General features: G+C 49.9%; 2 protein-coding genes, 1 non-coding gene and 1 pseudogene across 15 annotated transcripts in view; all 4 read right to left on the reverse strand.

Moving 5' to 3' along the window:
• KLHL35 (kelch like family member 35) lies at positions 1-11,740 on the reverse strand. Its single transcript, XM_039848077.1, has 7 exons — positions 10,264-11,740; positions 6,928-7,776; positions 5,591-5,775; positions 3,913-4,031; positions 3,165-3,353; positions 1,402-1,590; positions 1-444 (listed from the first exon to the last, which is right to left on the reverse strand). The coding sequence occupies exons 1-7, from the start codon at positions 10,740-10,742 to the stop codon at positions 256-258; spliced, it is 2,199 nt and encodes a 732-aa protein (XP_039704011.1). The 5' UTR covers positions 10,743-11,740; the 3' UTR covers positions 1-255.
• LOC120590648 (uncharacterized) lies at positions 2,704-2,819 on the reverse strand (annotated as a pseudogene).
• TRNAG-UCC (transfer RNA glycine (anticodon UCC)) lies at positions 2,829-2,901 on the reverse strand. The gene has a single exon. It is a non-coding gene; the product is annotated as a tRNA-Gly (tRNA).
• A 6,208-nt stretch (positions 11,741-17,948) lies between the features above and the next one.
• GDPD5 (glycerophosphodiester phosphodiesterase domain containing 5) overlaps positions 17,949-27,785 on the reverse strand; it is an 85,553-nt gene continuing 75,716 nt past the window's right edge. For 11 of the 13 annotated variants that reach the window (XM_039848066.1, XM_039848072.1, XM_039848062.1 and 8 more), the window contains 7 exons: positions 26,780-26,930; positions 26,014-26,232; positions 25,211-25,368; positions 24,715-24,862; positions 23,495-23,577; positions 20,682-20,794; positions 17,949-19,728 (listed from right to left, as the gene is read on the reverse strand). In XM_039848066.1, the coding sequence (XP_039704000.1) occupies positions 19,580-19,728; positions 20,682-20,794; positions 23,495-23,577; positions 24,715-24,862; positions 25,211-25,368; positions 26,014-26,232; positions 26,780-26,930 (1,021 nt within the window). In that variant the 3' untranslated portion in view covers positions 17,949-19,579. The remainder of the gene's footprint in view (positions 19,729-20,681; positions 20,795-23,494; positions 23,578-24,714; positions 24,863-25,210; positions 25,369-26,013; positions 26,233-26,779; positions 26,931-27,785) is intronic. The other 2 variants (XM_039848067.1, XM_039848068.1) reach the window with 2 other exon arrangements.

Here is a 27,785-nt window from a genome sequence, read left to right on the forward strand (position 1 = left end):
ACTTCTATTATGAAAATAAATGAAGTAACGTATGAAGGTGCTTTACAGAGTCAAAGCAGGGAGTTGATACTTCTCCAGGAAAAGCAGGCTTGAGCTGGAACACAGACTAAACCTTTGAATGAGGTTTTATTTCTACAAAAAAGGGGGCGAGCGACAAGGGGCTATTTCCATGGAGGTGCCATGAGAGAAGCAGAGTAGTGAGCCTGAGTTCTCCCTCTTTTCTCTGCCTCCCAACTTAGGCTGTCCAAGTCTGAGTCACCTGCCCAGGCTCTGGACAATGGTGACGCAGCCATGGGAACTGGTGTAGCGCTGCAGGGACGGCTGGGCCTCCACCTGCCCACTGCTAGGGTCAAAGGTGAAGACCTTATTGGTGCTTTCCCCGTGATCATCCCGCCCACCAAGGATGTGGACCTTCCCGTCACACACAGTCACGCCACAGCTCTCCTGGATGGACAAACAGAAAGACAATCAGCTATGGGGTCCAGCCTGGGGCTCCCTTTATCCCTGGCTGGCCAGGCCAGACAACAAAACCTTGACCCACAGAATATGAGCATGTAATCTGGATAGTAGAGAGACAAGAAATTGGATAGAAGGCAGGAAGCTCTGGTTTGACCCTTACTAAATGAATAGCCTTGGACAAGTCACTTAACCTCTTTGGACCTTGGTTTCTTTAAAAGTGAGAAGAACAATAGTACCTTTATCATAAGGTTCCCTTAACAGTTAATGGGGTTAAGCATGTAAAGCACTTAACATAGTGCCTGAATACAGTAAGTACTTCAATAACAACAACAATGACCATGACCGCCATCTTAGGATCTCAGACTCAGAGAAACCAGAAATCTCATGCTCTTAGAATCAATGAAAGTCAGAAGTGGTAGGGACCACCAGTGTAACCACACCCCTATATAGTCTCTCCAGAGTTTCAGGAGAGGTGACAGAAGGTGGGAGAGGCAAGGCATACAGAGGCCAGAGCATCTGGGGCCTGGGCCTCCCTTCTCTGATATCACTGGGGCAGGGTAATTTAGCAAGTCCCTTCTCCATGCCCCACAAACTCCCACAGAAGGCTACCAGCTAGTGGCCCTCAAAACAGGTGAAAGTGCAGGGTCATTTAGACCTGCCTCCCATCCAAGGCTATAGCACTTGGGACTGGGGGTCCAGGCTCTGCCTTTACATGATGTAATTGGTGGCCTTGGACTGGAGCTTCAGTCTCTCCAAGGCTAGTCTCTGTGAAATGCAGGGCTCATTATCATTGTAAGGACAAAGCTAGAGAACTATGTAAAACCACCTAGCATGGGGTCAGACACAAGACTTACTACCTCCAAGATCCAGATCGTTAGAAGTAAGTCTTCCCTCTCTTCAATGGAAGCAGTACCAGGGCCATCCCTAAAGGTCTCCACTTACCACAGGGCTGGGGAGCACAGCTGCCTCCCTCCAAACGTCTGTACCAGGGTTGTAGGTGAAGATTTTGCTCATGAGGCCCCCTACTACATAGATGGTATCTTCAAGGGAGACAGCCTCGAGACATCGTTGTGAGAAGGGCGCTGGTGACCGCAGGCTCCACCGGTCCTCCTTGGGGTCAAAGCACTGTACCTGGGGGGCAGGAGGATCATTAGTGGTGAAGCCCTACCCCACAACCACCCTGTTGCCCATGCACTCCCACCTCTCTCTGTCAGAGGAACTCATCCAACACAACATGTGCCTCTGTCCCATAGACTGAGCTAGCATCTAGGTGATTAGAGGAAATCCACTGTCCCTACCCTCAAGTATGCTCAATCTACTTCCATCTTCTGTCCCCTACCCCTGGACTCCCTGTGTCGAAAGCTTCCTCATTTTTCAAGGTCCAAGGAGAGGCCTCCATCCCAGGAGATGGAGGTACCATCTGCATTAGCACTATAGAGGGTCCTCAGAGCAGGTCCCCATGGAGATATGTTCCTGGCTGCAAACATCGTCACTCGTCAATCAACCCTCTTCCCTCTTCCTGGTGCTCTGAGGTCATGACAAGATTCCAGCTGAAGTGTCTTGCAGCTCACATTCCTACAGCTGTCCACAGGCCTCCCTGTCCCATAGGTGTTTAAGACGCCTTTTACAATTCCTGAGGGTTCGTACCTGTTCTTGCCTGCTCACCTTTACTCCATTTCCATTGTTTCGTTGGAGACCCCGCCCCCTCCCCACCTCCAAAAAAATGGCCTATAACAAACAGTGCTGCATGAAAGGGTACTAAATGAGGCAGTTCCACAGCCAGCCCCAGGAAGGTGTGCAGGGGGAATGAAGTCAGGGGATAAGGAGGGGTGAGTGATCTTAGTTTGGAAAGATGCAAAGAAGCCATCAGGGGTGGGAGAGAGCTGTTACGATTTTATTCACAAAAAGCCTAAATGTCCAACAACAGAAAATTAAGTTAGTAGACTATAGTTCATCTACTCAGTGGCATATTACAGACACTGAAATGATGGCTGTGAAAAACTGCTAAGTATGTGTAAAGTGTTTCTACTTAAAGAAGAATAAAAAGAATGCAAAATTTTACTAACAGAACATAAAACTAAAACAGAAAAGCGAAAGTCAATTCAAAGGAAGGCTGGAGGCAATGCACCAAAATATTAATAGTAGTTATCCTGAGGTAGGGGGAATTATGGGTTATTGTTACTCTGTTTCTCTTGTTTTCTAAATTTTCTATGAGTTATTATTTTAATTATTTATTATGATTTATGCCTACAGCACCTGGTCTTCCTAGGTGGTCTCCCATCCAAGTACTAAACAGGTCTGACCCTGCTTAGCTTCCAAGATCAGACATCAGGTTTGTTCAGGGTGGCATGGCTGTAGACCATGGACTGTGGCTCCACTGGGGCACGAACCCAGGACCTTCTGCATGGAAAACAGACGTGCTAACCACTACACTATGGAACCACATCTGTGTATTATTTTTTTGAATGGCAGAGAAACATTTTAATCCCACTGTTGCCCTCACCCAAGCCAAACATCTGGGCTCAGCTGTGTTGCTGACCAACTGTGTGACCTTGGAGTCATCTCTGAACTCACTGTCTTGCCTCAAACATGGGGCTTACTCCTCAGGATTGTTGACGGGATAAAGTGAGAAAATGGACTAGGACAGGAATGTGCCTGCTCAAGGCCTGAACACAGCAGGCCCCCAGTACCCTCTCCATGCCCACCTTGTCTGTGCTGATGCCGGCCTGCCCGGCACCCCCGATCACATAGAGCTGGCCGGCACAGGACGCCACGGCAGCAGAGCTCACAGCCTCCAGGAGAGACACTGCAGGCGCCCAGGTGTTGGAGAAGGGGTCGTAGCGCTCCACGCTGCACAGGCGCTGCAGGCCATCGAAGCCGCCCACGGCAAAAAGCTGCAGGTTAGGACAGGGCCCGCCCAGAGTCAGGGCCAGCTGCATCTTGGCCGCAATGCCAAGATGGAAGCTATCCCACTCCAGTATGAGGGCCAGACCTACCCAGAGAGAATCCCAGTTACTGAACCCCCTTAGCAGATTTCTTCTCATTAGCAGGAGATAAGACGGGTACTGAATGCTGAGATGATCTGTAAAAACTTGGCCCCAAGCTGATGCTAAGTAATAGCTAGTAATTAAGGGTTTACTACCTTACCCAAATGATTCTAAGAAGCACTTTTATTTGCATTTCTAATTTGGGGATGCAGCTTACAAAGATAATTGGCAGTTCTGTAGGGTTTTTTGGTCTTAAGTGGCAAAGTCAAGATTCAAACCTTTGACCACTAGGCTATACTATTACGGTAATTACTATTAGCATTATTATGTGATCTTAGTCAAGTCCTTTCCTTTTTGAGGCCTTAGATCCCTTCTTACAAAGAGAGGGTCTTAGAGGGCCTTCCCTAAGGATATCTATAGATCTATACCTTGGGCATCAGGGTCGTAGCTGCTGCATATCCCCTACCTGTCCATGCATGACGGCCATCTTGTGCCTCCACCTGCCCTTGTGCAGTGAGGCCACCTTGATCCAGGTGTGTAGATGGGAGCTAAACATCCACACATCACGGCTGTTGATGTGGCCTCCTGGGGAGAGAGAAACAGCTGTGGCCTCTAGATCCAAAGGAAGGGTTAAGAGTAGACAGCAGGAAGGACATCCTTCTGGACTCAAGTGAGACTTCAGGCCTTTGACCCAGACTGTGTGCTTTGAACAAGTGCTGGGAAGGTCTGAATTAAGACAACAGGCAGGGACTCTTGAGGGGAGAGGCCTGAGAGATTCAGGGAGAAGGAATTAATCTTTACTGGGTGCCTTCTGGTGAGGTGCCAGGCTCTGTGCTCAGTGAGGCAAAGAAGGGGGCACTTTAGAATTCTACTGAAGGCATGAGTGCAAAGGGTGCCCAGACAAGCATCAGGAATGCACGGAGGCAGAGAGAAAGCAGAGCCAACTGCACTAGGATGGGGAGGAGTAGAGGGTGACCCAATAATCATGTCTCACTTCTGCCTTCACCTTCATGACTCCATGTCTATTCTCTTCCCTCTGTGAGGTGTTGGGATTATTGTTCCGAGTTTACAGATAGGAAACTCAGATGAGGCTTAAAACACCAGGAAGGACCTGTTGGAGATCACATGGCCTTTCACTGCCAGAGCACTGATCAGAACCAGAGCTTCCAGCCCTCAAACCCAACATTGGTGCTAGTGAAGGATACAGCACACCCCATGGGTCAAGCACTGGGAGATGCAGGCTGTGGGGTGCCCCCCATCTGGCTGCCCCGGGGTTCCTGACTAGGTATTGACATCTCAGGAGTAGCCTCCCCAGGGACAATCTTGACTGCATCCCTTAGTCTGAGCCACATCTATTTTGTAGTCCTTGCTTCTGTATTTCCAGTGGCACCCAGCAGAGGCCTCACATGTTGCTCAAAGGCCATCAGTGGCCTCGGATAAGCTAGTCAGTGATAAAGTGTAGCCTGGATGGTCTCTGAGGTTTTCCTGGCTCATTCTTCTGCTCATCCTTCCCAAGCAGCCATAGCTCCCTACAACATCAAGTGCAGTCTACCTAGGCCTGGAGTCGAAGCCTCTCTGATCTGACTCCAGACTCCTTTTCCTGCCTCATCTACAGTGGCTTCCCCTCCTCTCCCAGACACACTCAGTCTGCATTTTAGAACCCTTAATACCCTGAGTTCCTTTCCACACTTTCATGCCTTTGCCTATGTTGTTCCCTCCAAGTTGGGCCAGATTCCCTGAGTAGAATTACCCTAGTGGGATTCCCCATCAAATTCTGCCTGGTGGTAAAGTGAAGTCTGTGTTCCCCTCTCTAGGATATTCCGGGAAGCAGGGACTGTGTTTTGTTCTGAGTTTCTAGGGCTTGAATCTCGGGAGGGCACAGTGTGTTGGTATCAGACAGATCTGTGCTCTTCCTCGCTTTGCCAATTTTGAGACAGTGGGGAAATTCTTAACCTCTCTTTACCAAATAAAGGGGGTCACACCAGTGACTGGTTCAGCAAGACTACATTCCGTTTCAGCCAATAACTGTAGGGTATCAGGAAAAATCCCGCCCCTATCTCCCAGTTGGAGGGAAAAGCAAAGGGGCGGTTCAAGGGAGGTGATGAGCCAATCCTGTGGGGCTTCTACTTCAGCCCTGTCCTCACCAGAGACGTAGATGTCATTGCGGAGAGCACAGGTGGCGAACTCTGAACGCCTGTAATCAGGCAGGCTGGGTAGTGGGGTCCAGCGCCGGCTTTCCGGGTGGTAGGCTTCTGCGAAGGGCAGCTTCAGGAGCCCCTTGCGGTCACAACCACCAACGACAACGATCACTTCAGCGAGATCCATGAATCTGGCGTGGGGATAAGCCCAATATCCGTTGATCCATATTCAAGTTTTGCTCCTTTCTCACCCTCTTATTGCCCACACTGTACCATCCTACTACCCTTCCATGCCCTTTTGACCCCTTTGTAACCCCCATGCTGGACACTGTCACCCTCAACCTTCCCTCTGAGTATTGATGGCACGAGGGTCACTAATCCTTACCTCCATTCTACTGACCTCTTAGTTACAGAAGTAATCTTTACATAGGCCCTTAACCTTACTTAGAAAAACTATCTAGTTTAATCTTTATACCAGTTCTATTGGGCAGGAATTATTACTCCTTTTACAGAAGAAACTGAGGCTCCAACTTCAGCTTATCCAAAGTCATGTAAACAAGTGAAATAGCTGGAATTCAAACTCAAATTTGTCTGACGCTAACCCATTCTCTTCATGGTTCTGTGACCTAATTCTGCTGCCTCCCTCCTCCTATAAGCAGCTCCTAAACCCATACGCTGATCACTAATCCCATTGAACCAGGCTATGCCCCGTTTCCGCAAAGCATTCTCTCCTCCCACTGAGCTTCTGACCCCACCAGAATTCCCAAACCCTTTAGTTTTAGAAAATCATTGGTTTCCTACTAATTCCTTTAACAAATATTGAGCATCTTCTTTGTACCAGACCCTGTGCTTAGTGTTGGAGATACAGTGGTAAGACAGAGGAGTCCCTGTCTTCTATCTCTGGGAGGATGACAGACCACCTTGGACTAATTCACCGCAGTCTCCCAGTGTGATGTTCCAGGCTATTTATATGCCTTACTAACTTGAGCCCTTACTAACTTGGAACGCATAGGGTGTTTCCAAATCACTCTTGAGTGCTAGGCACCCAGCACAAGACCTGCACAGGGAGCACTCAGAATTATGAACGGATAGGCAAGAGAAAGAGTGTGCATAGGGTATGAGATCCCTGCACCTCCCTTACTGGATTGTTTGTTAACTCTTCAAGGGCAGACTGCCCAGCACCAAGCCTATGAAATGTTTATTGAATGAATGAATGAATCTCATTCAAGAGGCACGGTTAAGTAATTGAATCAAAGGATAATGGAGGAATGAATGAGTGGTTAAAGAAAGCGGGAATAACGAAGGGCAAGAGGCAAGGGGGCGTGCGACGGTGGGATCAGTACCTCCGCGGTCGGGCTCGCAGCGCGCCGGCCTCTCGGCCCAGGATGAAGCAGGCACGCGCCTCCAGTAGCAGCGGACGGCACTCGCCACAGGCCCGCAGCAGCTCGTCAGCCTCTACCTTCTCCAGGAAGTAGTCGGGCGCCAGCAGTGGCAGGCGCACGTGCTCCAGCAGGCGCCGCAGCTGCCCGCGTCTGGCCGGCGCGTCGTGACGCACCCAGCGCATGGCCGCCTCAAACACGGCTTCCTCGCGCGCTACGCCCAGCGCCTGGTCGGCCAGAAGCGCTGCCACCTCGTCCGGCGCCAGCTCCAGGAAGTCTGCGTGGCGCGCCACCTCGGTGAAGGCCTGGCGCAGTACGCGGCCACAGCGCTCCGCCAGCGAGGCTAGCGAGAAGGCGGTGGCCACGCGGCGTAGCGCCAGGCTGTTGGCGGCTCGCAGGCGGCTCTCCAGGAAGCGTGCGCAGGCCTCGCGCAGGCCCTCCACGCCCAGCCGCCCGGCCAGCGCCAGCACGGCGGCGGCCTCGTCCTCCGCGCACAGCCGCACTCCCGCGCCGTACACGTAGTCTAGCACCACAGACAGCGCTGCTGCAGTCCCTTCCGGTCCCGCGCTCAGTGTCTCAGGCACCACCGGCACCAAGGCCAGGCCGCGCTCCGGCCGCCCGGCCGCGAACAGGCTGCGGAAGTACGTGCTGCCCGCGCTGAGAGCGGCTCGGTGGCATGGGAAGTCGCGGCCGCCGGCGCGCAGTACCACGTCGGTGAGGGTACCGCTCCGCCGGTACGCGTTGAGGGTCTGCAGGACGCGCTGCGCGTGGCAGGACCCTGTGCACGGCGCCTCCTTTCCCTCCAGCATCCTGCTGGGTGGAGAACACAAACGGCGTTGGGAAATCCTGGCTGGGGCCTGATAGAAGGCAGGAGGCCCCTCATCACAGGCTGCATGAATGTAAGTATTGCGCTTTCATTCATTCAACTGCTCGTCCTTCCATTCACCCATCCACCCAGATTCCTAATGGCTGCAAGGATCTAGTCCCTGCCTAACTGAGGGGCTTGGGCCTGCCTTAGCTGTAGCACTTTCTCGCTTACCCGCTTCAGCCGTATTACCCTTCCTGTTCTTCAAATTTGTTAAGCTGTTTCCGATTAGTATCGTCAGGAAACAGATGGCACGCTCTCAATTTTGGTAATTTGAGGAGATTCTAATAAAGAAATGATTTGCAAAAGCATAAACAGTGTTTAGGGACTCCCACAAGGGATAGAGACGTGCCACGTGGCTACCAACTCTAGGGAGCCTTTACCTCTAAAAGGTCTTCAAGGCTGGGAAGCTTCTGGAACCTGCACAAAGTATCTCCTGATAGGAGCTGTAGCTTTTGGTCAAGGGATTTAGGCTACCCCACAGAGACCCAGTGTGTGTGTGGGTATAACTCTACCTCCTCCTCACCCTGTTCTGTTTCCCGCTGATCTCCTGTAGGTGCTCCCCAATGAGCAAATCCTGACATTTTGTTCCGTTTAATACCCACCCATCCCCAAACAGCACAGGCACTCAATACCTGTTCAAGGTCCAGTGAATGTATTAAACAAGTATGTATTGTGCCAGGCAGTGAGCAAGGTAGGTAGGTATTCCTGGTCCCTCTCTTCAGTGAGCTCACAGCTTGGTGGCCCGTGGGAAGTACAGAGTATTAAGGGAGCTCTTAGAAGGGGCACTAAATCCCAGTTGTGGGGAGTCAGGCAAGGCATCCTTGAGGAGGGGACCTTCAGACTGAGGAGGATAGGTAGAATTAGCCAGGTGACAGGAAGGGAATGGAGGGAGGAAGTCTCCAGCTGAGAAAACAGACTGTGCAAAGGCTCAAGGGGAAGGAGGGCATGAGGTTAGAGCCCAGGCTGACAGGCAAACTGGCCCTCTGTTCTCAAGGAAGCACTGTGGGGAAGTAGAAAGAGCCCAGCCCTAAAGATTGATCAGGGTTCTAATCCTGCCTCTAACATTGACTCTCTGTGTGATGTATGCAAATCACTCCCTTTCAGTTTCGTCATCCGAAATGGGAATGCCTACCCCACAGAGTTGTGATTTTGTGACTCTTAAATGGAATATATGAAAAGTGCTAGGTGCAAAAGTACAAACGCAGCAAATGTTCCTTACATTGTTTTTACTCAGGAGGAAAGGAGTACACCTCGTTGCTTTTTTATAAATTATTTCATTTGATCCTCAGGGCCCTGAAAAGTTTCTTTAGAGCCCCAACCTCTTTTAATTTTGCCTGAGGAAACAAGTACACAGAGGGAACCTGCCCTTCAGAGGTTGCTGTGAAAATTAAAGGAGGGGTGTTGGTGAAAGCACTATATAAACTGCAGGGCTGTATGGTCCTGGTCATGATTTGGCCATTGTGAACATACAGCTCGCACACCTCCAGGGACAGGGAGCTTACTCCTTTATGTGGTTGCTTTACAGGAGTGCAGCTCTGGCCTCTGCCCCTTGCCTGTCCCTCCATTCTGCTGATCCCAGCTGCTCTGCCTCCTCTGAGACCATTCTGCCCTGGAGGTCAGATCTTGCCCAGTGTCAGCCTGGCTTTTACTACTCATGCTAGGGTCATCCTGGGCAGTGGATCCGTCCCCCTTCAGAATCATAGGAAACCTGAGAAGGAATCCATAGGAATCATAGGTTCCTGAGAAGTTAACAACTTTGCCTAAGTAGAGGGGCTGGGCGCTGCACCTGCCTTCTGACTCTGCATGTCTAGCAGCCCAGCCACATTGCTAGAGTGGGGGCATGTCCCAAGGAGCAGCCCAAGACCAGAGGAGGATAGTAAGAGAGGTCATCAGAGCATGCTGCCCCACTCTATTCTCCCCGGACTGAGAAAGCAGCAGCACTTTGAACTGAGATCCAAGAGGGCAGGTCTCATCAGCATAAAGAAGGACTTCCCCCTGCAGAGATGTCTCATGGCAGAAGGTACTGTCTGAGAGAGCAAGCGTGTCACCTCCTGGGAAGTGCACCAGTACTTTTTCATTCATTCTGTGCTGCTGTCTACTGCTCTGGGCACTGTGGACACCCAGGGACATCAGACCCAACTTCCATCTTGGAGATTCTCAGTCTGGGGGCTAGAGGATGCGCAGCTGGAGGATGGAAGGTAGGAATTTCAGGCAGAGCATAATCCGGCATTCTCCCATCCCAGCTAAGAGTCTTGACACCTTAAGTCATAGGTCCTGATGCAGACTGAGAGACCCAGCCCCTAAAAGTTGATGTGCCACCCTGTCTCTTCATACTCACACTCTCTCACACAGATATGCTCAGATTTACAGACACCACAAAGCTGGGGCAGCCCTGTGTCCTAAGTCCCACCCCAGATGTACCTGGCACTTACCTGGCCACACCCTCTCGCAGGTGTCTTGCAGCTACTGCTCTTACACGGACCACTCCTGTCCTGCCTGCACCCGTGGCAGCCTGGACTCCAATGTCCTTACTGCTCTGCCTGGACTGCTGCTCAGGCTCAGCTGCTGCAGGAGGACAAAGGGGCTGGACGCCAGAAGGAAGGGGAGAGGAGGGGGGAGGGGAGGAGGGGACACTGGGCTTTTGTTCCGCTTTTAGACCAGCCCTGGAACGGAGGGAAAGAGGGAGGAGGCAGTTGACTGTGAGTGCAACTCCGGGATCCATGTGCCTGGAATGGGGTGACCTGGCAGTGGCTGTGCCCCTGAATGATGCGCAGGTGTGAGGGGGTGTGTGTGGAGGGGAATGCCTGCCCTGGGGAGATGGTGTGTAATCTGGTGGTTGTGAGCATGCAGGTGTTCCAGGGTACCTGTATGAGAGTGCAGAAGTGCTTGGGACTCGGCAGCTGTGTAGCATTGGGGTGGGTGTGTGATTGTGCAGCTGCAGGTGTGACTAAGCATGTGACTGCATGGCTTAGAAGTCTAGATTTTCCTCCTGTGTTGTATCTGTTCCTGCTAATAGCAGACATGTCATCGTGGGACCGTGCATCTGGCTATATACCTTGTGTGTCCTTCTCTTTTTGTCTCTATGTGATTGTTCATTTCTGTGTGACAGGCGTCTGTGTCTCTGGACAATGTGGTGTATGTGGACAGCATGTGGTCCTCTGTGGTATGGTTTAAGTTGAGGTGGTTTTCACTCAACAATGTACCTGCCTTTGAGGGGGCACAATGGGACTGGCATGGTGGTCCTGAGCAGGCCTGGTTGGGGTGGGGAGAATGAGGCAGCTCTGGGCTGGCTTGTGGCCAGAGGGAAGCGACTCCATAAACTGGTGCTAGGTCTTTGCTGCCTCTACAAAAGGCCTCCGGGCCTGGTGTTCATGGTGCGGTTGAGGGGATTTGGCTTCATGGACAGAGGACAGCAATTTGTGAGGAGGTTGCCTTGATGAGAGGCCGCATGGGCCTGGGGCACCCGTGGCTTGTTCCTGGCACTGTCTTGAAATACTCCTCAGCCCTAGGCAAATCACTGCCTCACCTTGGCCCCGGCCTTTCATCTCGGTAGGAAAGGTAATCAAGATTCCTGCTCTAATTACCATGTGCCATGAGCAGTCACTGAGGCCAGGGTACTGCAGGAGCCCACCCCAGCCAGACTCAGGCAGGCCATTTGTGGAAGAAGCTGTGATGGGAGAGGTCACTGTGACAGTGGCCAAGTATATGAGAATGTCCTAATTCCTGGTGGAGAGCCTGTTCTGTGGACTCTGCTCCAGGGAATGGTGTATTCTCCTTCTGCCTAAAAAAAAGGATGGCATGTGTCGTTGTTTGTTAAAGAATGTGAGCGATTTGGGCACTTTTTTTTTAACCATTCATTTATTCCCCCCTCCCCATTTTGGAACTGTTAGTTTGTTTTATATATCTGTGGGTCTGTCTTTATTTGTTTTTTTTTTTTTTTTGATTTCATGTCTAAGGGGAATCATATGATATTTGTCTTTGACTTATTTCACTTAACATAATACTCTCTAAGTCCATCTGAGTTGACACAAATGGCAAACTTCATTCTTTTGTATGGCTGAGTAATAGTCCATTGTATATGTGTGTCACATCTTTATGCATTCATCTGTCCAAATCTCTTAATGCTGCAATGAACATAGGGCTGCATACATCTTTTCAAATTAGTGTTTTTGTTTTCTTTGGATAAATACCTGGAAATGGAATTGCTGGATCATATGGCAACTCTATTTTTAATTTTTTGAAGAATCTCCATGCTGTTTTCCATAGCAGCTACACTAATTTACAAACCTACCAACAGTGCATGAGGATTCCCTTTTGTCTGCATTCTCGCCAACACTTGTTTGTTGATTCATTGATGACAATCATTCTGACAAGTGCGAGGTGGTATCTCATTGTGGTTTTAATTTGCATTTCTCTGATAATTAGATGTCGAGCATCTTTTCAAATGCCTGTTGGCCATCTATATGTCCTCTTTGGAGAAACATTAGTTCAAGTCCTCTGCCCATTTTTTAATTGGATTGCTTGTTTTTTGGTGTTATATGAGTTTCTTATATATTTTGGATATTAATCCCTTATTGAATGTATCATTTCAGAAGATCTCCCATTCAGTAGGTTTTTGTTGTTTTTTGGATGGTTTTCTTCACCATCCCAAACTTTTTTATATGGAACCACATTTAGAACTACGTGTTGTAGTTCTATGTAATATGCCATTTCAGTAGGGATTATATTGAATCTATAGATTGCTTTGCATTTTAACGATGTTAATTCTTTCTATCCATGAGCAAGGTATATCCTTCTATTTATTTGTGTGTTCTTAAATTTCTTTCTTTAGTGTCTTTTAGTGTCCTGAGTACAGGTCTTTTACCTCCTTGGTTAAATTTATTCCTAGGTATTGTCTTCTTTTTGATGCTGTTGTAAGTAGGATTTTTTAATTTCTCTTTCTGATAGTTTGTTATTGCTGTATAAAAATGCAGCCTATTTCTGATTATTAATTTTGTATCTTGCTTTTACTGAACTAATTTATTCTAATAGTTTTTTGGTGTAATCTTGTGCATTCTTTATATGTAGTATCATGTCATCTGCAACTAATGAGAGTTTTACTTCTTCCTTTTCAATTTGGATGCCTTTATTTCTTTTTCTTGTCTGATTGCCGTGGCTAGGACCTCCAATACTAAGTTGAATAAAAGTGATGAAAGTGGATATCCTTATCTTGTTCTTGATCTTAAAGAAAAAGCTTTCAGCTTTTGAATATGTTAGCTGTTGGTTTATCATATGTGGCCTTTATTATGCTGAAGTATGGTCCCTCTGTCCCCACTTTGCTGAGAGTTTTTATCATAAATAGATGTTAGATTTCATCAAATACTTTTCCTGCATCTATTGATATGATCATGTGTTTTTTATCCTTCATTTTGGTTATATGGTATATCACATTAATTGTTTTTTAGATATTGAACCAGGCTTGCATCCTGGGAATAAATTCCATTTGATCACAGTGTATGATCTTTTCAGTTTATTGATGAATTTGATTTGCTAATATTTTGTCGAGAATTTTTGCATCTATGTTCATCAGGGATATTGGCCTATAATTTTCTTCTTCTTCCTTCTTCCTTCATTCCTTCTCCTCCTCCTCCTTCTCCTCTTCTTTTTTGTAGTGTCTTTGTCTAGTATTGGTATCAGAGTAGTGCTGGCTTTGTAAAATGAATTTGGGAGCCTTCCTCCTCTTCAATTTTTTGGAATAGTTTGAGAAGGATAGGTGTTAATTCTTTGAATGTTTGATAAAATTCACCCGTGAAGCCATCTGGTTCAGGACTTTTGTTTGGAGTTTTTTGATTACTGATTTGATTTCATTAGTAGTTATTGGTCTGTTCAGACTTTCTCTTTCTTCTTGATTCAGTATTGGAAGATTGTATGTTTCTAGGAATTTATCCATTTCTTCCAGGTTGTCCAATTTGTTAGCATATCATTGTTGGGGTATTTTTTTAATCCTTTGTATTTCTGTGGTGTCAGTTGTCACTTCTCTTTCATTTCTGATTTTATTTGGGCCCTCTTTTTTTTTTTTTTTCCGTGATGAATCTAGCTAAAGGTTTATTGATTTTTTTTTTTTTCCAAAGAATCAGCTCTTGGTATCATTGTTCCTTTCTATTGTATTTTTAGTCTCTATTTCATTTATTTCTGCTGATCTTTATTATTTTATTCCTTCTACTCACTCTGGGCTTTGTTCTTTTTCTAGTTTGTAGGTTCAAGGCTAGATTATTTGAGATTTTTCTTGTTTCTTGAAGTAGGCCTGTAATGCTATGAATTTCTCTCTTAGAACTGCTTTGGCTGTGCCCTATAGATTTTTGGGTCATTGTATTTTCGTTTGCTTTTGCCTCAAGGTGTCTTTTGATTTCCTCCTTCATCTTGTTGTTAATCCATTCATTGTTTAGTGGTGTGTTATTTAGCATCCATGTGTTTGTGTATTTTTGTTTTCTTTTTGTAATTGAGTTCTAGTTTCATACTTTTGTTATTGGAGAAGATGCTTGATACGATTTCAGTCTTTTTAAATTTATTGAGACTTGTTTTGTGGCTTAACAAGTGGTCTGTCCTGGAAAATGTTTGATGTGCACTTGAAAAGGATGTATATTCTGCTGCTTTGGGATGAAATGTTCAAAAAATTTCAATTAAGTCCACCTGGCCTTTAAAGTGTCATTTAAAGCCACTGTTTCCTTATTGATTTCACTTTGTAAGTGTCTTTCAATTCGAAGTCTCTTGTAAGCAACATACAGATGGGTCATGTTTTTTAATCCATTCAACTACCCTATGTCTTTTTATTGGAGCACTTAATCCATTTACATCTAAAGTAATTATTGACATATATGTACTTATTGCCATTTCGTTCATTGTTTTCGGTTTTTATAGTTCTCGGTTCCTTTTCTTCTCTTAATTTCTTCCCTTGTGGTTCGCTGTTTTTCTTTAGTATTTTCTTTGAGTTCCTTTCTCTTTGTTCTTTGTATATCTTTTGTAGGTTTTTGGTTTGTAGCTACTATAAGGTTTATGTATATCATCCTATATAGCAGTCTATTTTAAGCTGATAGGCATTTTAGTTCAAGTATATTCTATAAGGACTACATTTTTACTGCCCCCCCATGATGTTTTCAATGTTATGTTTTAGATCTTGTTGTGTTGTGTACCTCCTAACTACTTATTGCAGTTTGAGTAGAGTTTGATACTCTTTTCTTTTGACCTTTGTAGTAGCTTTTTAAATATCTGATTTGCTATATTTATTAAATATATGGCTTTACCTGTGAGATTTTCTTCTTCAAATTTTCTTATTTCTGGTTATGGCCTTCCCTTTTCAGTTTAAAGAAGACCTTTTAATATTTTTTATAAAACTGGTTTAATGGTGATGAACTCCTTTAGTTTTTGCTTCTCCAGGAAACTCTTATTTATCCTTCAATTCTGAATGATAACCATGCTGGATAAATTATTCTAGGTGGTAGGTTCCTTTCTTTCAGTACTTTAAAGATGTCTTGTCACACCCTTTTGGTATGTAAAGTTGCTGCTGAGAAATCAACTGATAGCCTTGTGGGATTTCCTTTTTATGAAACTCATTGTTTTCCTCTTGATTCCTTCAAGATTGCCTCTTTAATTTTTATTTTAATTACAATATATCTTGTTGTGGGTCTCTTTGGTTTCATCTTGTTTTGAATTCTCTGTGCTTCCAGGATGTCTGTTTCCTTTCTCAGATTAGGAACATTTTCAGCCATTCTTTCTTTAAATAAAGTTTCTGTTCCTTTCTCTCTTCTTCTGGGATCCCTATAATGTGAATGTTTGAGCGCTTAATGTTATCACAGAGGTCCCTTAAACTATACCTCATTTCTAAACATTTTTTCTTCTTGCTGTTCTGATTGGTTGATTTCCACTAGTCTGTCTTCTTGGTTGCCGACCTATTCTATATTAGCTAGTCTGCTGTTGATTCCTTCTAGATGTTTCTCATTTCTGATACTGCATTCTTTTTCTCTGATTTGTTCTGTATTATACTTTCTAATTCTTTGTTGAAGTTCCCTGTAAGCTCCTCTATTCCACTCACAAGTTTGGTGAGCATCTTTATGACTGTTGCTTTAAATTTTTATCAGGCAAGTTATTTATCTCCATTTTCTTAGGGGTTCCCCACCCCCCGGGGATTTTTCTTGTTCCTTCATTTGGTAGAGACTCTCTTTTCATTTTATTTGACTTTTATGTTTGTTTATATGAATTAGACAAAATAGGTCTCTCTCCTAGTCTCAAAAAAGTGGCCTTATGTAGAAGAGGCCTCTGTTTAGGTTGTGTGTACCAGTGGTTTTGGCAGACTGGTAGGATCCAAGTGGATGCCTAAAGCATCTGGGGCACTGGCCTACCAAGCTAAAGTGGCTCCAGGTGGGGAGGCCAGGTGCATGTAGTAATGTCCTGCTAATTGTGTTTGCTCCCTTTGTTCTGGGCTGAAATAGGCTTGGGTGATGTGTCTTGGAATGTACAGCAACAACCTTGTAGGTGGTAGGTCAGAGCACCTGGTTAGAGTCCCCGCCCACATTGTGGAGGTGGAGGGGACATAAACAATGGTGCTCACCTGCCCCTCCAACCCTGGAGAATTCCTGCAGCCCCAGGAAAGTTCCTGTGGCTTCCCTGTCTTCCCTATACAGCTTCTCTCTGTACAAAAAGTGGTCCTGTGTAGAAGCAACCTCTGTGTAGGCTTTATGTGCCCTGTAGTTTTGGCAAGCTTGTTGCAGCCGAGCAGGTGCTTATGGCACCTGGGTCACTGGCCTTCCAAGCTGAGTGGCCTCCCTTCCTGGCAAGTTCGTGTGGTATTGCCCTGTTGTTCCTAGTTGCTCCCTTCATTGGAGGGAAAAGGCTGCAGGCACTGTAGCTGGGGTGATCTTGCAGGTAGGCCAAAGGCCTCAAATAGAGCTCCACCCACCCTATGGAAGTGGAAGGGGACTTAAACAAGTGTTCATAGATTCCTCTAGCTGGGAGTTTCCATAGCTCCCAGAGGGCTCTCACAGCTTCCTAGCATTCTCTATTGTCTCTTTCTCTTGTTTGTTGTTCACTCAGTCCTCAGTTGTCTCATAGGAGTAATTGCTTTTTGTATATGCATATATTTGATTTTTCTCATTGTAAGAGGTGAGCTCAGCATTCTCCTACACTGCCACCATCTCTAGATTTGAGCACCTTTATATTTATACTTGGGAATGTGGGGCTGAAAGTGCATGGAGGGCCCTGGAGGAAGTGGAAGGTGAGCTCAGACTGGAGAAGGCCTCAGCTGCTGAGGTCCAAGGGAGGAAGGGGAATGGGTCTATAGGGGGTGGCAGGAAAGGGAGGGGACTCGACTCATTTCCCTGTGAATGGGCAGTCAGGCTGTCCTCTGCAGATAAGGGGAGACCATCAAGAAGGTGGGATTCTCAGTTACACCTTAGGTCAAGGGATAGGAGTCAGAGATGACCACACACTGTGGGCTCAGCTGAGGGTGGAGACAGGCCTGGCCATCTGCCCACTGTCCTCCCGCCACTGTCTGAGGTGAAGAGAAGCAGCTGGACTACCTCTGCATTGGGGAGTGGGGAGTGGGGTACAATGTGGGACTCTGGCTCTTCCACTTAGAACTCCCAGCCCCATCTACCCCTTCCTGAAGACTCCAGGATGTCTCAAGTTGCCCAAGTCTGGCCAGGAGCCTGGGACATCCTGGCCAAGGGTACTGACTGGACAGGGAGGGGTTGGCATGGTAGAGCAGATCCACTTTCCTGGTTGGCCTGCCAAAGGCTGGAGAGGAGTTGGGGCATTCTGGGTAGGGCAGTGTACCCCACCTGACCCCTGACCCAGCCATTCCAGGTTTCATTTATATTCCCTTGTGCCCAGGGAGAAGCAGGAGCTGACCTCTGCCCCAGTAAGGGACGCACTTGGCAGATGCTTAGTAGAGGGAAAGGAGGGGTGAATCCTTCATAGTTCCTGAGGGGCAGTCCTATAGGTTAATGTGGGGGTCACGTCTGGGTTCCAACATTTGGGAAAGGTTTCTCTTCCTTTCTTTCAAGAAGGTGCCAGAATGACTCAGATCCCAAGAATTCTATCCAGAAGATCCCTGTTGGGAAAAGAGACACATACATCCCTTGGCTCCCAGGAAGCACTGCATTTATTTAATGCAGGCTGGTGCCAGGGTTCAGCTTCCCTCCTCCCCCTTTAGGACACACCCAAGACCACAGAGACTCTCAGGATAAAGATGGGAGTTACAGACTTGCCCTACTCTGCCACTGACCTTCACGGAGTGCAGAGCTCCAACGACTGAAAGACAGGAAAGGACAACTGTGGTCTCGGGCTGTATTTGGGCGTTCAGCTAGGAGACACCCCACTGTACCAGGAATGGTGTGGGCCCCCTTCAGTCACGTCCAAAACCTTGCGAAGTCCAAGCCAAACCTCTGCCATGGGGGAAAGGCATCTCCTGGCTGAGGGCCTGTCCCTCCATAAGCCAGGAACTTCAGAAAGCCTCCATGTGGCTGTGAAGGGACCTCCTGGTCCCATTGCCCACCCTTACATTCAGGCCCAGGAGGCCTCCCCATCTGCTGTGCCGTTCCCAGCTGGTAACAGAAGGCATGTGCACATTCTAGGGCCAGAGCCTGGGTGAGATTCTGGCTTTGCCTGTACTGAACTATGTGGCCTTGGCTGGTCACTTTGCCTCTCAAAGACTGTCTCCCCCAGCCAAATACAGGGATACTGGTACCCAACCCCAGGGCTGTCAAGAAACCCTTGGAGCCTTGGTAATATGGGAGAGGGACTCACCTACCCTGCTACTCTCCTCATTTCTGAAAATGGCTCTTCCTCAAATCATGGGGGCAAGACTGAATCTCAAACCCAGCAAGTTCTGTTCCCACCCTCCCACTGCCAGTTAAGAGATGACATATGTCAAGATGGCAGCTTTAATCACCTTGGCCAAGGCCTCTCAGGCTCCCTCTACTGCAGGCCTCCTGGGCCACACACCAACCCTTGACCATGCCCAAAGCACTTTTCTCAGGTGGCTCCTGCCCTGTGGCCAACTTGAGAACTGAGGTCATGTCAGTCTGTGGATCTCCAGGGCCTCCAGGCCACTCTGCCCCAGAGGCCTGTTGGACACTTGGGCATGGGACTGAGCCCTGAGCCTGCTCTTCTGGTCATCTCCAGCTGCTCCTAGAGGACATGGGTCAGGCCCTTTCCTGAGGCAGGACCAGTAGAGTCATGAGAGGTATCCACCACTGTAGCATGCTTTCCTCCTGAGCTGAACCTTCTTGTGCTTTGAGACTGACATGAAGAGTAGAGCTGCTGGGGGCAGAGGCTCAGCCCAGGCCCTCGAGAGAGGAGTAACTCAGAGAAGTCAGCTGCCTCACAGCACAGATAGGACAATGGTCACATGTGGGCACTGACAGCCTCCACTGCCACAGGAGGCATGGCATGGCCCAGTGACCCATCAAAACTTCTAGGTCAGGATACAAGGGAGGGCCCTCAGGGGAGGACTAGGCCTCAGGCCCACCATTTCCCAGGAGAAGGTGCCCCAGGCCTGCAGGGGCATCTGAGAAGCTGGAGTCCTGGCCCTGCTGGGCCTCAGGGGAGAGTGGTGCCCCTTCCAAGAGAGGCCATGGCAGACAAGGGGCTGGAACCAAAAAGGAGGCCATGGAGCCAGCTCCCAGAGCACTCCGAGTCCAGACACACTTCTGCCAGCTCTCCTGGGATCCCCGGTCTCCATGTTAGGTATAGCCTGGGAAGACAAGTGTTCAGCTAACGGCCACTCCGGTCTGTAATGGTCTTGGCACGGCTGCCAATCCCTCGGGGATCCACAGAGGTGGTGGCGCTGTTGGCGTACGTATCATAACTGTTGTCTGAACAAACAGAGAGCTCGTCGGAGACCTCCATGCCATCGCTGATCTCTGTTGGGCCAGAGGGAAGGAGAATGTGAGTGGGGACAGGTGAGGGGTAACGAGGATGGCTGGCAGATGCTGTGGGAAGGGTATCCTGTAACAACTCCTGGTTAGGCGATTGGAAGCTGATGAAACCACTGGGTTCAGGTTTGGTATTGAGCTTGGTATTCAAGGCCCTTGGTGTCTACTCCATCCTGGAACTCTACCTTCTAGCCACAGAAAACCATCTGCATCCTCCTGAGCTTGGCATCCATGTGTTTTCTTTCCTTAGGGCACATACTGGTCCCTCTCCTGGGAATGACCTCCCCAGCAACACCTTTTCTTAAAATCTGGCTTAATTCCTCTCATCTCTGTTATTGCAGCCTCCTGAAAGCCTCCCCTGATCCCCCTAAGCTGGAATGGGGCTTCCTCACAGCCCCCCAAGCCCCTGCTTCCCTTGGCCCCATCACATCCTGTACTGTCACTGTGGCTGGCCTCCATCATCTGGTATAGTTTGAGGATAGGGGTGGGGTCTGGGCTTCTGTGTTCCCAGTGCCTGGCATAGCACTGGACATAGAGTCGAGGCTCAGGAAAGGACTGCTGAGTAGAGCTGAGCCCATCCCGAGGGGACTCAGGGTGCTTTGATGGGGTTGAGGGTCACTGAGAGGACCTCTTAACCTGGAGTGGGCAGGGGATGAGGACTGTGACTGACTCCTCAGAGCCTGCACTCAGAAGATGGTCAGTGAATGGCCTTTGGCACTATAGGAGAGGCGGGGGGTCTGGATGGGCAGAACCTGCCAGGCCTAGGGGCGGGCCTCCTGCTTTCCATTCATTCTGCTGGCCCCTTCTGACTTCTCTGAGCCATGCACTGTACAGGGGTTTGGGGATCCCTTGGACTGGTCCTTTCTTCCAGGAGCTCCCCAGGGTGGCCAGAGGGCTGTGGGACACCAGGGAGCCCAGTGCCTGTCCACATGGCCGCATACCTGAGAAGATGAGCTTCTCCTTCATGATGCTGACGTCCCGGCTGGTCCGGCGCACTGCTGCGCTCAGCATGATCTGCTCGGGGTTGTAGCTTCGTATGCCACCCAAGCGCCACCTGCAGAGATGGCCCCGTGGGCATCAGGTCCTTCCCTGGAGCAGGGATCCTGCCCACTTCCATAGCCTCTCTGGATTTGGCCTGAGAGACCAGCAAGACTCTTTTCTGACTATACAGATGGGAGAACTGAGGCCCAGGGATAAGTGGAGCTGGGGCTTGAATTTGAGTCTCCTGCCTCCCTCTTACCTCCAGAACCTGAGGTCAGCTCCACTTGCCCAAGAAGATGTTTTGGGGTTGGTTAGTTGTCTCAGGTGCCCTCAGTTACACACCTGGCTCTTTGGATGGAATGAATTTGGGGTGGGGGAGGACTCAGCAGACATGACTCTGCTGACCTGCCCTGGGGTACACACCAATCTTGGGGAATTGCAGCTGCTGTCTCTTACCCACCATCATGACTAGGCTGAGTGAAGCCAGAGGGAAACCCCAGAGAGGAACTGAAGGAAGAGAGCAGGAAGGTGAGGGGAGATGGCAGGGGGCTTTGCTCAGAACTGGTCAGACTCAGGGCCAAGGGCATTAGAGTGACTTGAGGTTGAGTATGCTGTTACTCTGTTCCAGCAACCCTGGAAGAGTAGGGCATATATTCTTTAATGGGGAGGGAAAAGCTGGAGCATTAATCCTTCTGATGGTCAAGGCAGGGGCAAGGCCGGGGTGGGGGCGTATAAAATTAAGTGGGCTGAGAAGTGGGGCTGCCCAGGGCATGCAGGAGCCAGGCAGAACTGGGCACTATTTTTCCTGTTGTAGTTTCTCTGAACTAGCCCCAAATCCCTGGCTTCTGAACTTAAGACTTTTCCTGCAACCTGGTCAGAAGGATTCACTGGACCACCACCCCGACTCCCACCAAGAGAAGCAAGGGTCAGCTTGGAAACAAGGGCCCAACTCCCCAGGGCGCTGAGCCCTGCTGTGGGGGATGGAGGGAGTCCAGACTCCATGAGAAATCAGTAGTTTCCAGATGGGGTCAGTGCAGCAGAAATGGACAGACGGACAGGCAGATGGGTGGAAGAACAGAGCAGACAGACGGGAAAGCAGGAAGCAGAGGGGGAAGGCAGCCTGCGCTCTGGCTAGGCTAGAGCCCTACACATCCTTGAGGGCTGTGATTAGTTCTCTTCTTTATCACTGTGTCCCTGACACCACTCAAGGCCTGCTATGGCGGGGGTGGGGGCCCTAAGTATTTGTTCAGTGAATGAATGGAAGCATGAGACCCAAGGGTCCCCTTCTCCATCAGGCCTTTCTTGACATCCCCACTCTCTCCTGCCCCGCCCCAGCCGGAAGACAATGATACTGTCTTGGCTGTATATTTAGTGGGCCCAGCATGTCTGTCCCAGGACCTGGGCCATCAAGGGCCAGCCTGCACAGTACACTGGGGCTCTTGTGTGAAGGCCTGAGGCCTTGCTGCAGGCCCAGCACAGCACCAGCCAGCACATGTCTGCCGACTAAGAATGGGGGAAAGATTGGGTAAATGCCCCTTCACTGGCCTCAGTCCCATGGCCAAAGAGCACAGAGTTTCTCCTACTAGCTGGTCAGTGAAGCCTCCTGACCCAGGAGGGCCCAAGGCACTTGACCAAGGGTCTTTGCAGCCAGGCACATCTAGGACAGGAAGCTCAACCACTCTGAGGCCCTCCCCAGGGGAAAGTGAGGGAGGCTGTGTGTATGGGGAGAGTCAGAGACAAAGTGAAAAAGAGTTGAGATACAGAGAAAGATAGAGCTATGGGACAGGCAAACTCAGAGAAGGGGAAGGTGACAGATGTGAAAGGAGAGACAGAACTTAGTAGGGCACGTGCTGGGCAGTAGTGAAGGCCCTGCAAGTGACAGACTTGGGGACAGGGTGCCCAGGCAGAGCCCCCTCCCCAGAGAAAGATGCTTTGGTAACTGAGGCCAGGACAGCAACCTGCAAGGAAACACTGGTTCCCCATCTGCAGAAATAGCAGGAGGAACAGAGAGCAGAGGGGCACACATGGCAGGATGGGAAGAGAAGGGAGGATGGCAGGCGAGGGGAGGAGACTTCAGGCGAGTGAGGTATCTGGGAGGGTGATGGTGAGGGAGCCTGACCCAGGCACAGGGCTTGGTGCAGGTTTTCAGAGGAACTGGAGAAAGGGGTGGCAAGGAGGAGGGAGAAAGAGGAACAGGAGGAGGAAGACCACACCAGAATTACCTGATCAAGTGATAGCTGTGAGATGCCAGAGTGCAGCAGAGAGGGGGAGGTTGGGGAGAGAGAGGAGGGACATGCGCCGGGTCAGAGCAGTATGGGACAGAGAGAGAACGTCAGTCAAGAATAAAACCCCTTCCCGTTGGCTCATGGCTGGATTGGGATCCCAGCCTGGCCCTGAACCATCCCTTGGGCCACCCCCACCTCCCCACTGCAACCACCATCCCAACTGTTGTCCTGAGGGGTAGGGAGGTCTCCAGTATGGCATGACCCAGTGCTGGTGGGAACCCATGGCCTTGGGTAACAGTTGAGCTGAAACTCGCCAGAGTCCACAAAGCAAATCATGGCAGATGTCTCTGGGCTCCAGCTGGGTGCTCATTCCAGAAGCCACCCAGCTCTGGCTGAGGAGGATGGGCTGGGGGGCCATTGAGAGTCCTCCTTCTCTCCTGCACAGGCCATATGGTCAGGCCTCCTGGCTCAGGAGGAGGGTCACCTGGCTGGGGTGGGGCCTGTCTTGGGGCAGGGAAGGTTGTGGAATGTGGTCAGAGCCTACTCACTTCTGGAGCACGAAGATGCCAGTGATGAGGATGAAGGAGATCAGGTCGGCGGTGACCCACATGAGACAGTACTCATCCGGGGGCTGTGGAGAGATGGCCCAAGGCCAGCCTCCAGTCATGGCCGGTCCACACCAGGCTCCAGAGTAAGGGTCCATGGGCAGGAGGGCCCCGGTTACCACTGGGGAGGGGCAGGGAAGGACCTGGAAGAGTGGGCACTGTGGGCCTGGTGTGTGTGTATGTGTGTGTACAGTGTAAAAGAAATGGGTGCAGTGTTTAGGGTAGAGGTGGTCTGTGTTAAGGCTGGAGGGTTTGCGTGCTTAAGGGGGCTCAAAGCAAGAGGGGAATAATGAAAGAGGAGTGTGAAAGTGCGACATGGCATGCGGGTGTGGCATCCATGTGGGTGTAAGTGTACAAGTGTCACTGTAGAGTTGGGGACTCCCCTTCAGGGACAGTGGAGAGGGGCAGGACGGCAAACCTCTTGGACCTCAGGTAAACTGTGGAGGAGGGGTGGGGTGGGGGACCCTTCTTGCTATTGGTCAATTCCTGTTACCCCAAATTTCGCATGTGCTCATTGTTATTGCTGCCACAGTGTTATTTAATTGAGTGTTATTTCATCTGAGCTAAGCTTTTGGAAGTTTTAAAGAATAATGGGCAGGTGGATGGACTTACCCGTCTACACCTAAATCTGATTCATTGACTTTGGCACCATCTTAGCCGTAATGAGACCTTCCATCTGCCTCGCACCTCCTCAGATTGCTGGCAGTGGAAGCACAGGAGGGAGGTCAAGGGCTCCCCAAGTCCCCCAGTGGCAGGGCTGGGACTGAAATTTAGGCCTGTCTGCAGGTGCTCGGCCAACCAATTGAAAATGGTTCGATTTGCTATAACCTCGGAGCAGATTTTAATGTTCCCTATTCTTATCCTGTTACCCTGTTTTTCTAATGCCTTCCTTTCCTTTAAAACAAAATATAATAAACAGCACCAAACCAAAAATCCACGTAGTTGTTAACTAGTTCTCTAGGGGCGTTAGTGATGTTTTCTCCCTATGGGTTGGGCCTGGGTTCCTCCCACCTCCCAGCACCTTAGCACAGACCCAGAGGCCTCATGCCTCAAGCCTGTACCCCCATGCACTCCCCGCACCCTGAGACCTCACCAGAGAGCCCCAAGTGTGGAGCCTGCCCCCTCTTGGGTACCACAGGCAGCTCTCTGCTCCTCCAACTCACCATGATCCAGAGAGGGGAAGGCACCTGGGACAGGGTGTGGGCATTGTCAGAGGTGACGGACGGGACCCCCGCACACCACAGCAGGGAGAAGAGCCATGGCGCGTTGACCGTGTAGAGGTTCACACTCAGGTTCCAGGACGCGTAGTCCCTGTAGGACAGGGGACACAGGCTGGTTGGCCCACAGATCTGGGCCTCCAGGTCCATTGTGGGAAGCCTATAAAGCATGTCCCCTTTACAGCCTAATGCCACCCTCACAACTGTCCACCAAGGAAGGACTCTCTACTCCCAGAGGGCCAAGCTCAGGGACAACCCAGGTCTGTCTTAATGCTCTCTACTCCTCTTCTTTGAACCAGAAGCCCCTGTGCTTCTAGTCCTCTGTCCAGTGTGCGTGTGTGTGTGTGTGTGTGTGTGTGTGTGTATTGTGTGTGTTGTGACAGGAATGGAGAAACTCAGTCCTGCCTTTCTCTGGGTGAGCCAGGGTAGGTAGGGTGGGCACCTGAGCTCCTGGCGGGACACCTGAGTGTAGCGCAGGTTCAGCCGCTGGATGTGGCCTCTCCGCAGGCTGGCGGCTGCCTCCTTGGAGCCTGATGTCTGCTGGAAGCCAGGAGCCACCTTCCGCACAAAGGGTCTCTGCCTGTTAGGGAGCCACATGACCTGCAGGCATTGGGGGCAGCCTCAGATTTCTCGTCTGTAAATAGGGTTAAAATGTCTACCCTCCTAGGGCACCTGAAAAGGTTAAAAGGGACGGGACCTGGCACACGGTGAAAGCTTACATATAGGAATCACCACCAGGGGAAGACTTGATCCCAGGGGAAGACTGAATTGCTTTGGCAACAGCCCACCGAGCTTCCCTTCTACATCCTTGTCACTAATAACCCAAAGACTAATAACCCAAACGGCAATTCTGCACATGGCCACCAGCATCTAGTGTGCATCATAACTTGGTGAAGGATTCCTGTGATCTCCAAATATTATACAACAAGGATGTGGGCAATGCTTCACGGAAGTAATAGTGTCTGGGAGAACCTGGACCTGTTCCTACCCTTTGTACATTTTAAAGGATTTTCTTGTTCCACTCTTGACCCCAGGATCAAGAGTGGAACAAGAAACATGACCCTGTCAGGGAAAAGAGGGGCATGCTACCTCCATTTTACAAATGTGGAAGCTGAGGTCTGGATAGGGGACATGGGGAGTCCATGCTGGAGTCCTGCTCCTGCCAGGCCTGGGTCCAGGGGGAGGTGGGGCTGGGCAGGGCTTCCCTGGGGTGTGGCTGGGTTGGGCTGGGCTGCCAGGCCTCACCTGGTGCTGGGGGAAGCCTGAGCGCAGCAAAGCCTCCAGTGTGATGTTGAGGAAGCTGCCACGGTAGGGGTGCTCCCGTGGAGGGTCACGCAGGTTGAGCAACAGTGTGGCATTGCCCTTGGCCAACTCTAGGAGCTCCGCTAGGCTGCAGATGGACTGGTTCTGGACCTCCCTGTGGTCGGAGGGTGACAGGGAGCTGGCTGTCCAGAAGGGGTCCGTCTGGTAGAGACAAGGACACACACATGGCTGCCTCACCAGCCCTCTGAAGGCTGTGTGCCTTCCAGGCTACTGAGCACTGAGACCTCTGAGCTGCCAGTATCTACTGGTGCATGTGTGTCAGGCGGATTGATAGCTGTGGGCCTATGGGGGCTCTAGTAGAGCCCAACCCTAACCTCCTTACCCTACACCCTCTTTACCAAAAGAATGATTTACTTGGAACATCTCCCAGACCCTAGCACATTTCACTTTTAGTAGCATTTCAAACCAGAGAACCAACCTCCCTTTAGAGATTTACAGAGTTGACAATTTTAACTATTAACTGTTATCACCAGAAACTTGGAGCGGGGAGGCAGAACCAGCACACGAAATGACAACTATGATACTAGGACTACAGTGGCAGGATCCCTAGGAGGCCACTAATCAGTCCGGCTGTGAGGGAAGCTTGGGGAGGAGGGGTCACTGAGCTGATGGCCGCCCCGGTCCTTTCACTCCATGGGGCTCCTGCCTGTGCTTTCTGTGCCTACGACTGGGACAGGTGCAGCCAGACCTTCAGGAACCACTGGCCAGCGTTGAGCCTCTGCAGGACAGTCCAGTTAAGCATGGAGGCGGGCCTGCGGGCGAGCTCCGGGAACTCCTCCTCCACGTTGGTGGTGCGCCGCAAGGTGGTGTCATGCATGAGGAAGGGCACGCCGTCCAGGCTGCAGGAGGGTGGGGCCGCTGAGTCCCTGCCCACCCAGGGCTGTCACCTGCCCACAATAATCGCCCCGCCCCCACTGTTCCCTACCTACTTACACCAACCCACTGCTGACCCAGGCAGGCTCCGCCCCTCTGGGCCTCAAGATCTCTGCGCTAAGAGGGCACTGGGCTGGTGGGTGACTCCCCCAGGCTCTCTGTGAGGGTCGGGGGGCGGGGCGGTGGGGTCTTCAAGGGAGGGAGGGAGGGAGGGCTGGGACTATTAGTAACCTTGGAAGGTAGGTGCTACCTCATTTAATAATGGGGAAAATGAAGCTGGGGAGAGGGAAGTACCTAGCTCAAGGTCTATAAGTAAGTGGTGGAACCTGGCTTAGAACCCATTCCATGTGATGCCATAATGAGAAAGGTCCAAATACAGGCCCTTTTGACGAATTTTACCGCACCACCATCTGGTCTACCCCACTGCAGCTGCCAATAGCCTATATGTTGTGAAACAGTAAAAGGCACTTGTGCCCCCTTCCTCAAGGCATTTTACCACCATCTACAAGAAAGTTTTAATAGATACATAATTCTATGATATAGACTAGGTAAATACACAAGCTGCACAACTCCATGGCAGCCCTGCCCCTCTCCCCCTCTCAGAGATAATCTGTTATGAGATTGGTGTGGATTCCTCCTGCCCCTTATACTAGTATACACATATATCTACATGTACAAAATGTATAAATCATTTTAATGTGGTCTTTTAAAATATGATTGACATAACAGTGAACGTACTGCTTTGCAATGTGCTTATTTCATTTATGAGAGTTTGAGCTCCATCTTTCTGAGCCACATAGATCTAGTCTTTTCTTCAAGTG

Source organism: Pteropus medius, unplaced genomic scaffold, assembly GCF_902729225.1.
Source record: "Pteropus medius unplaced genomic scaffold, Ma_sr-lr_union100, whole genome shotgun sequence".
NCBI classification, from domain to species: Eukaryota; Metazoa; Chordata; class Mammalia; order Chiroptera; family Pteropodidae; genus Pteropus; species Pteropus medius.

What these genes read in the sequence shown, in the direction of transcription:
- KLHL35 (XM_039848077.1), bottom strand. Translation starts at nt 10,742, where the DNA reads ATGCTACACAGCTGCCGAGTCCCAAGCACTTCTGCACTCTCATACAGG. An exon ending in TGGCCGTCATGCATGGACAG is followed by an intron (nt 3,354 to 3,912) that starts GTAGGGGATATG and finishes CCTAACCTGCAG; the next exon opens with CTTTTTGCCGTGGGCGGCTT. An exon ending in CTGTGCTCCCCAGCCCTGTG is followed by an intron (nt 445 to 1,401) that starts GTAAGTGGAGAC and finishes TTGTCCATCCAG; the next exon opens with GAGAGCTGTGGCGTGACTGT.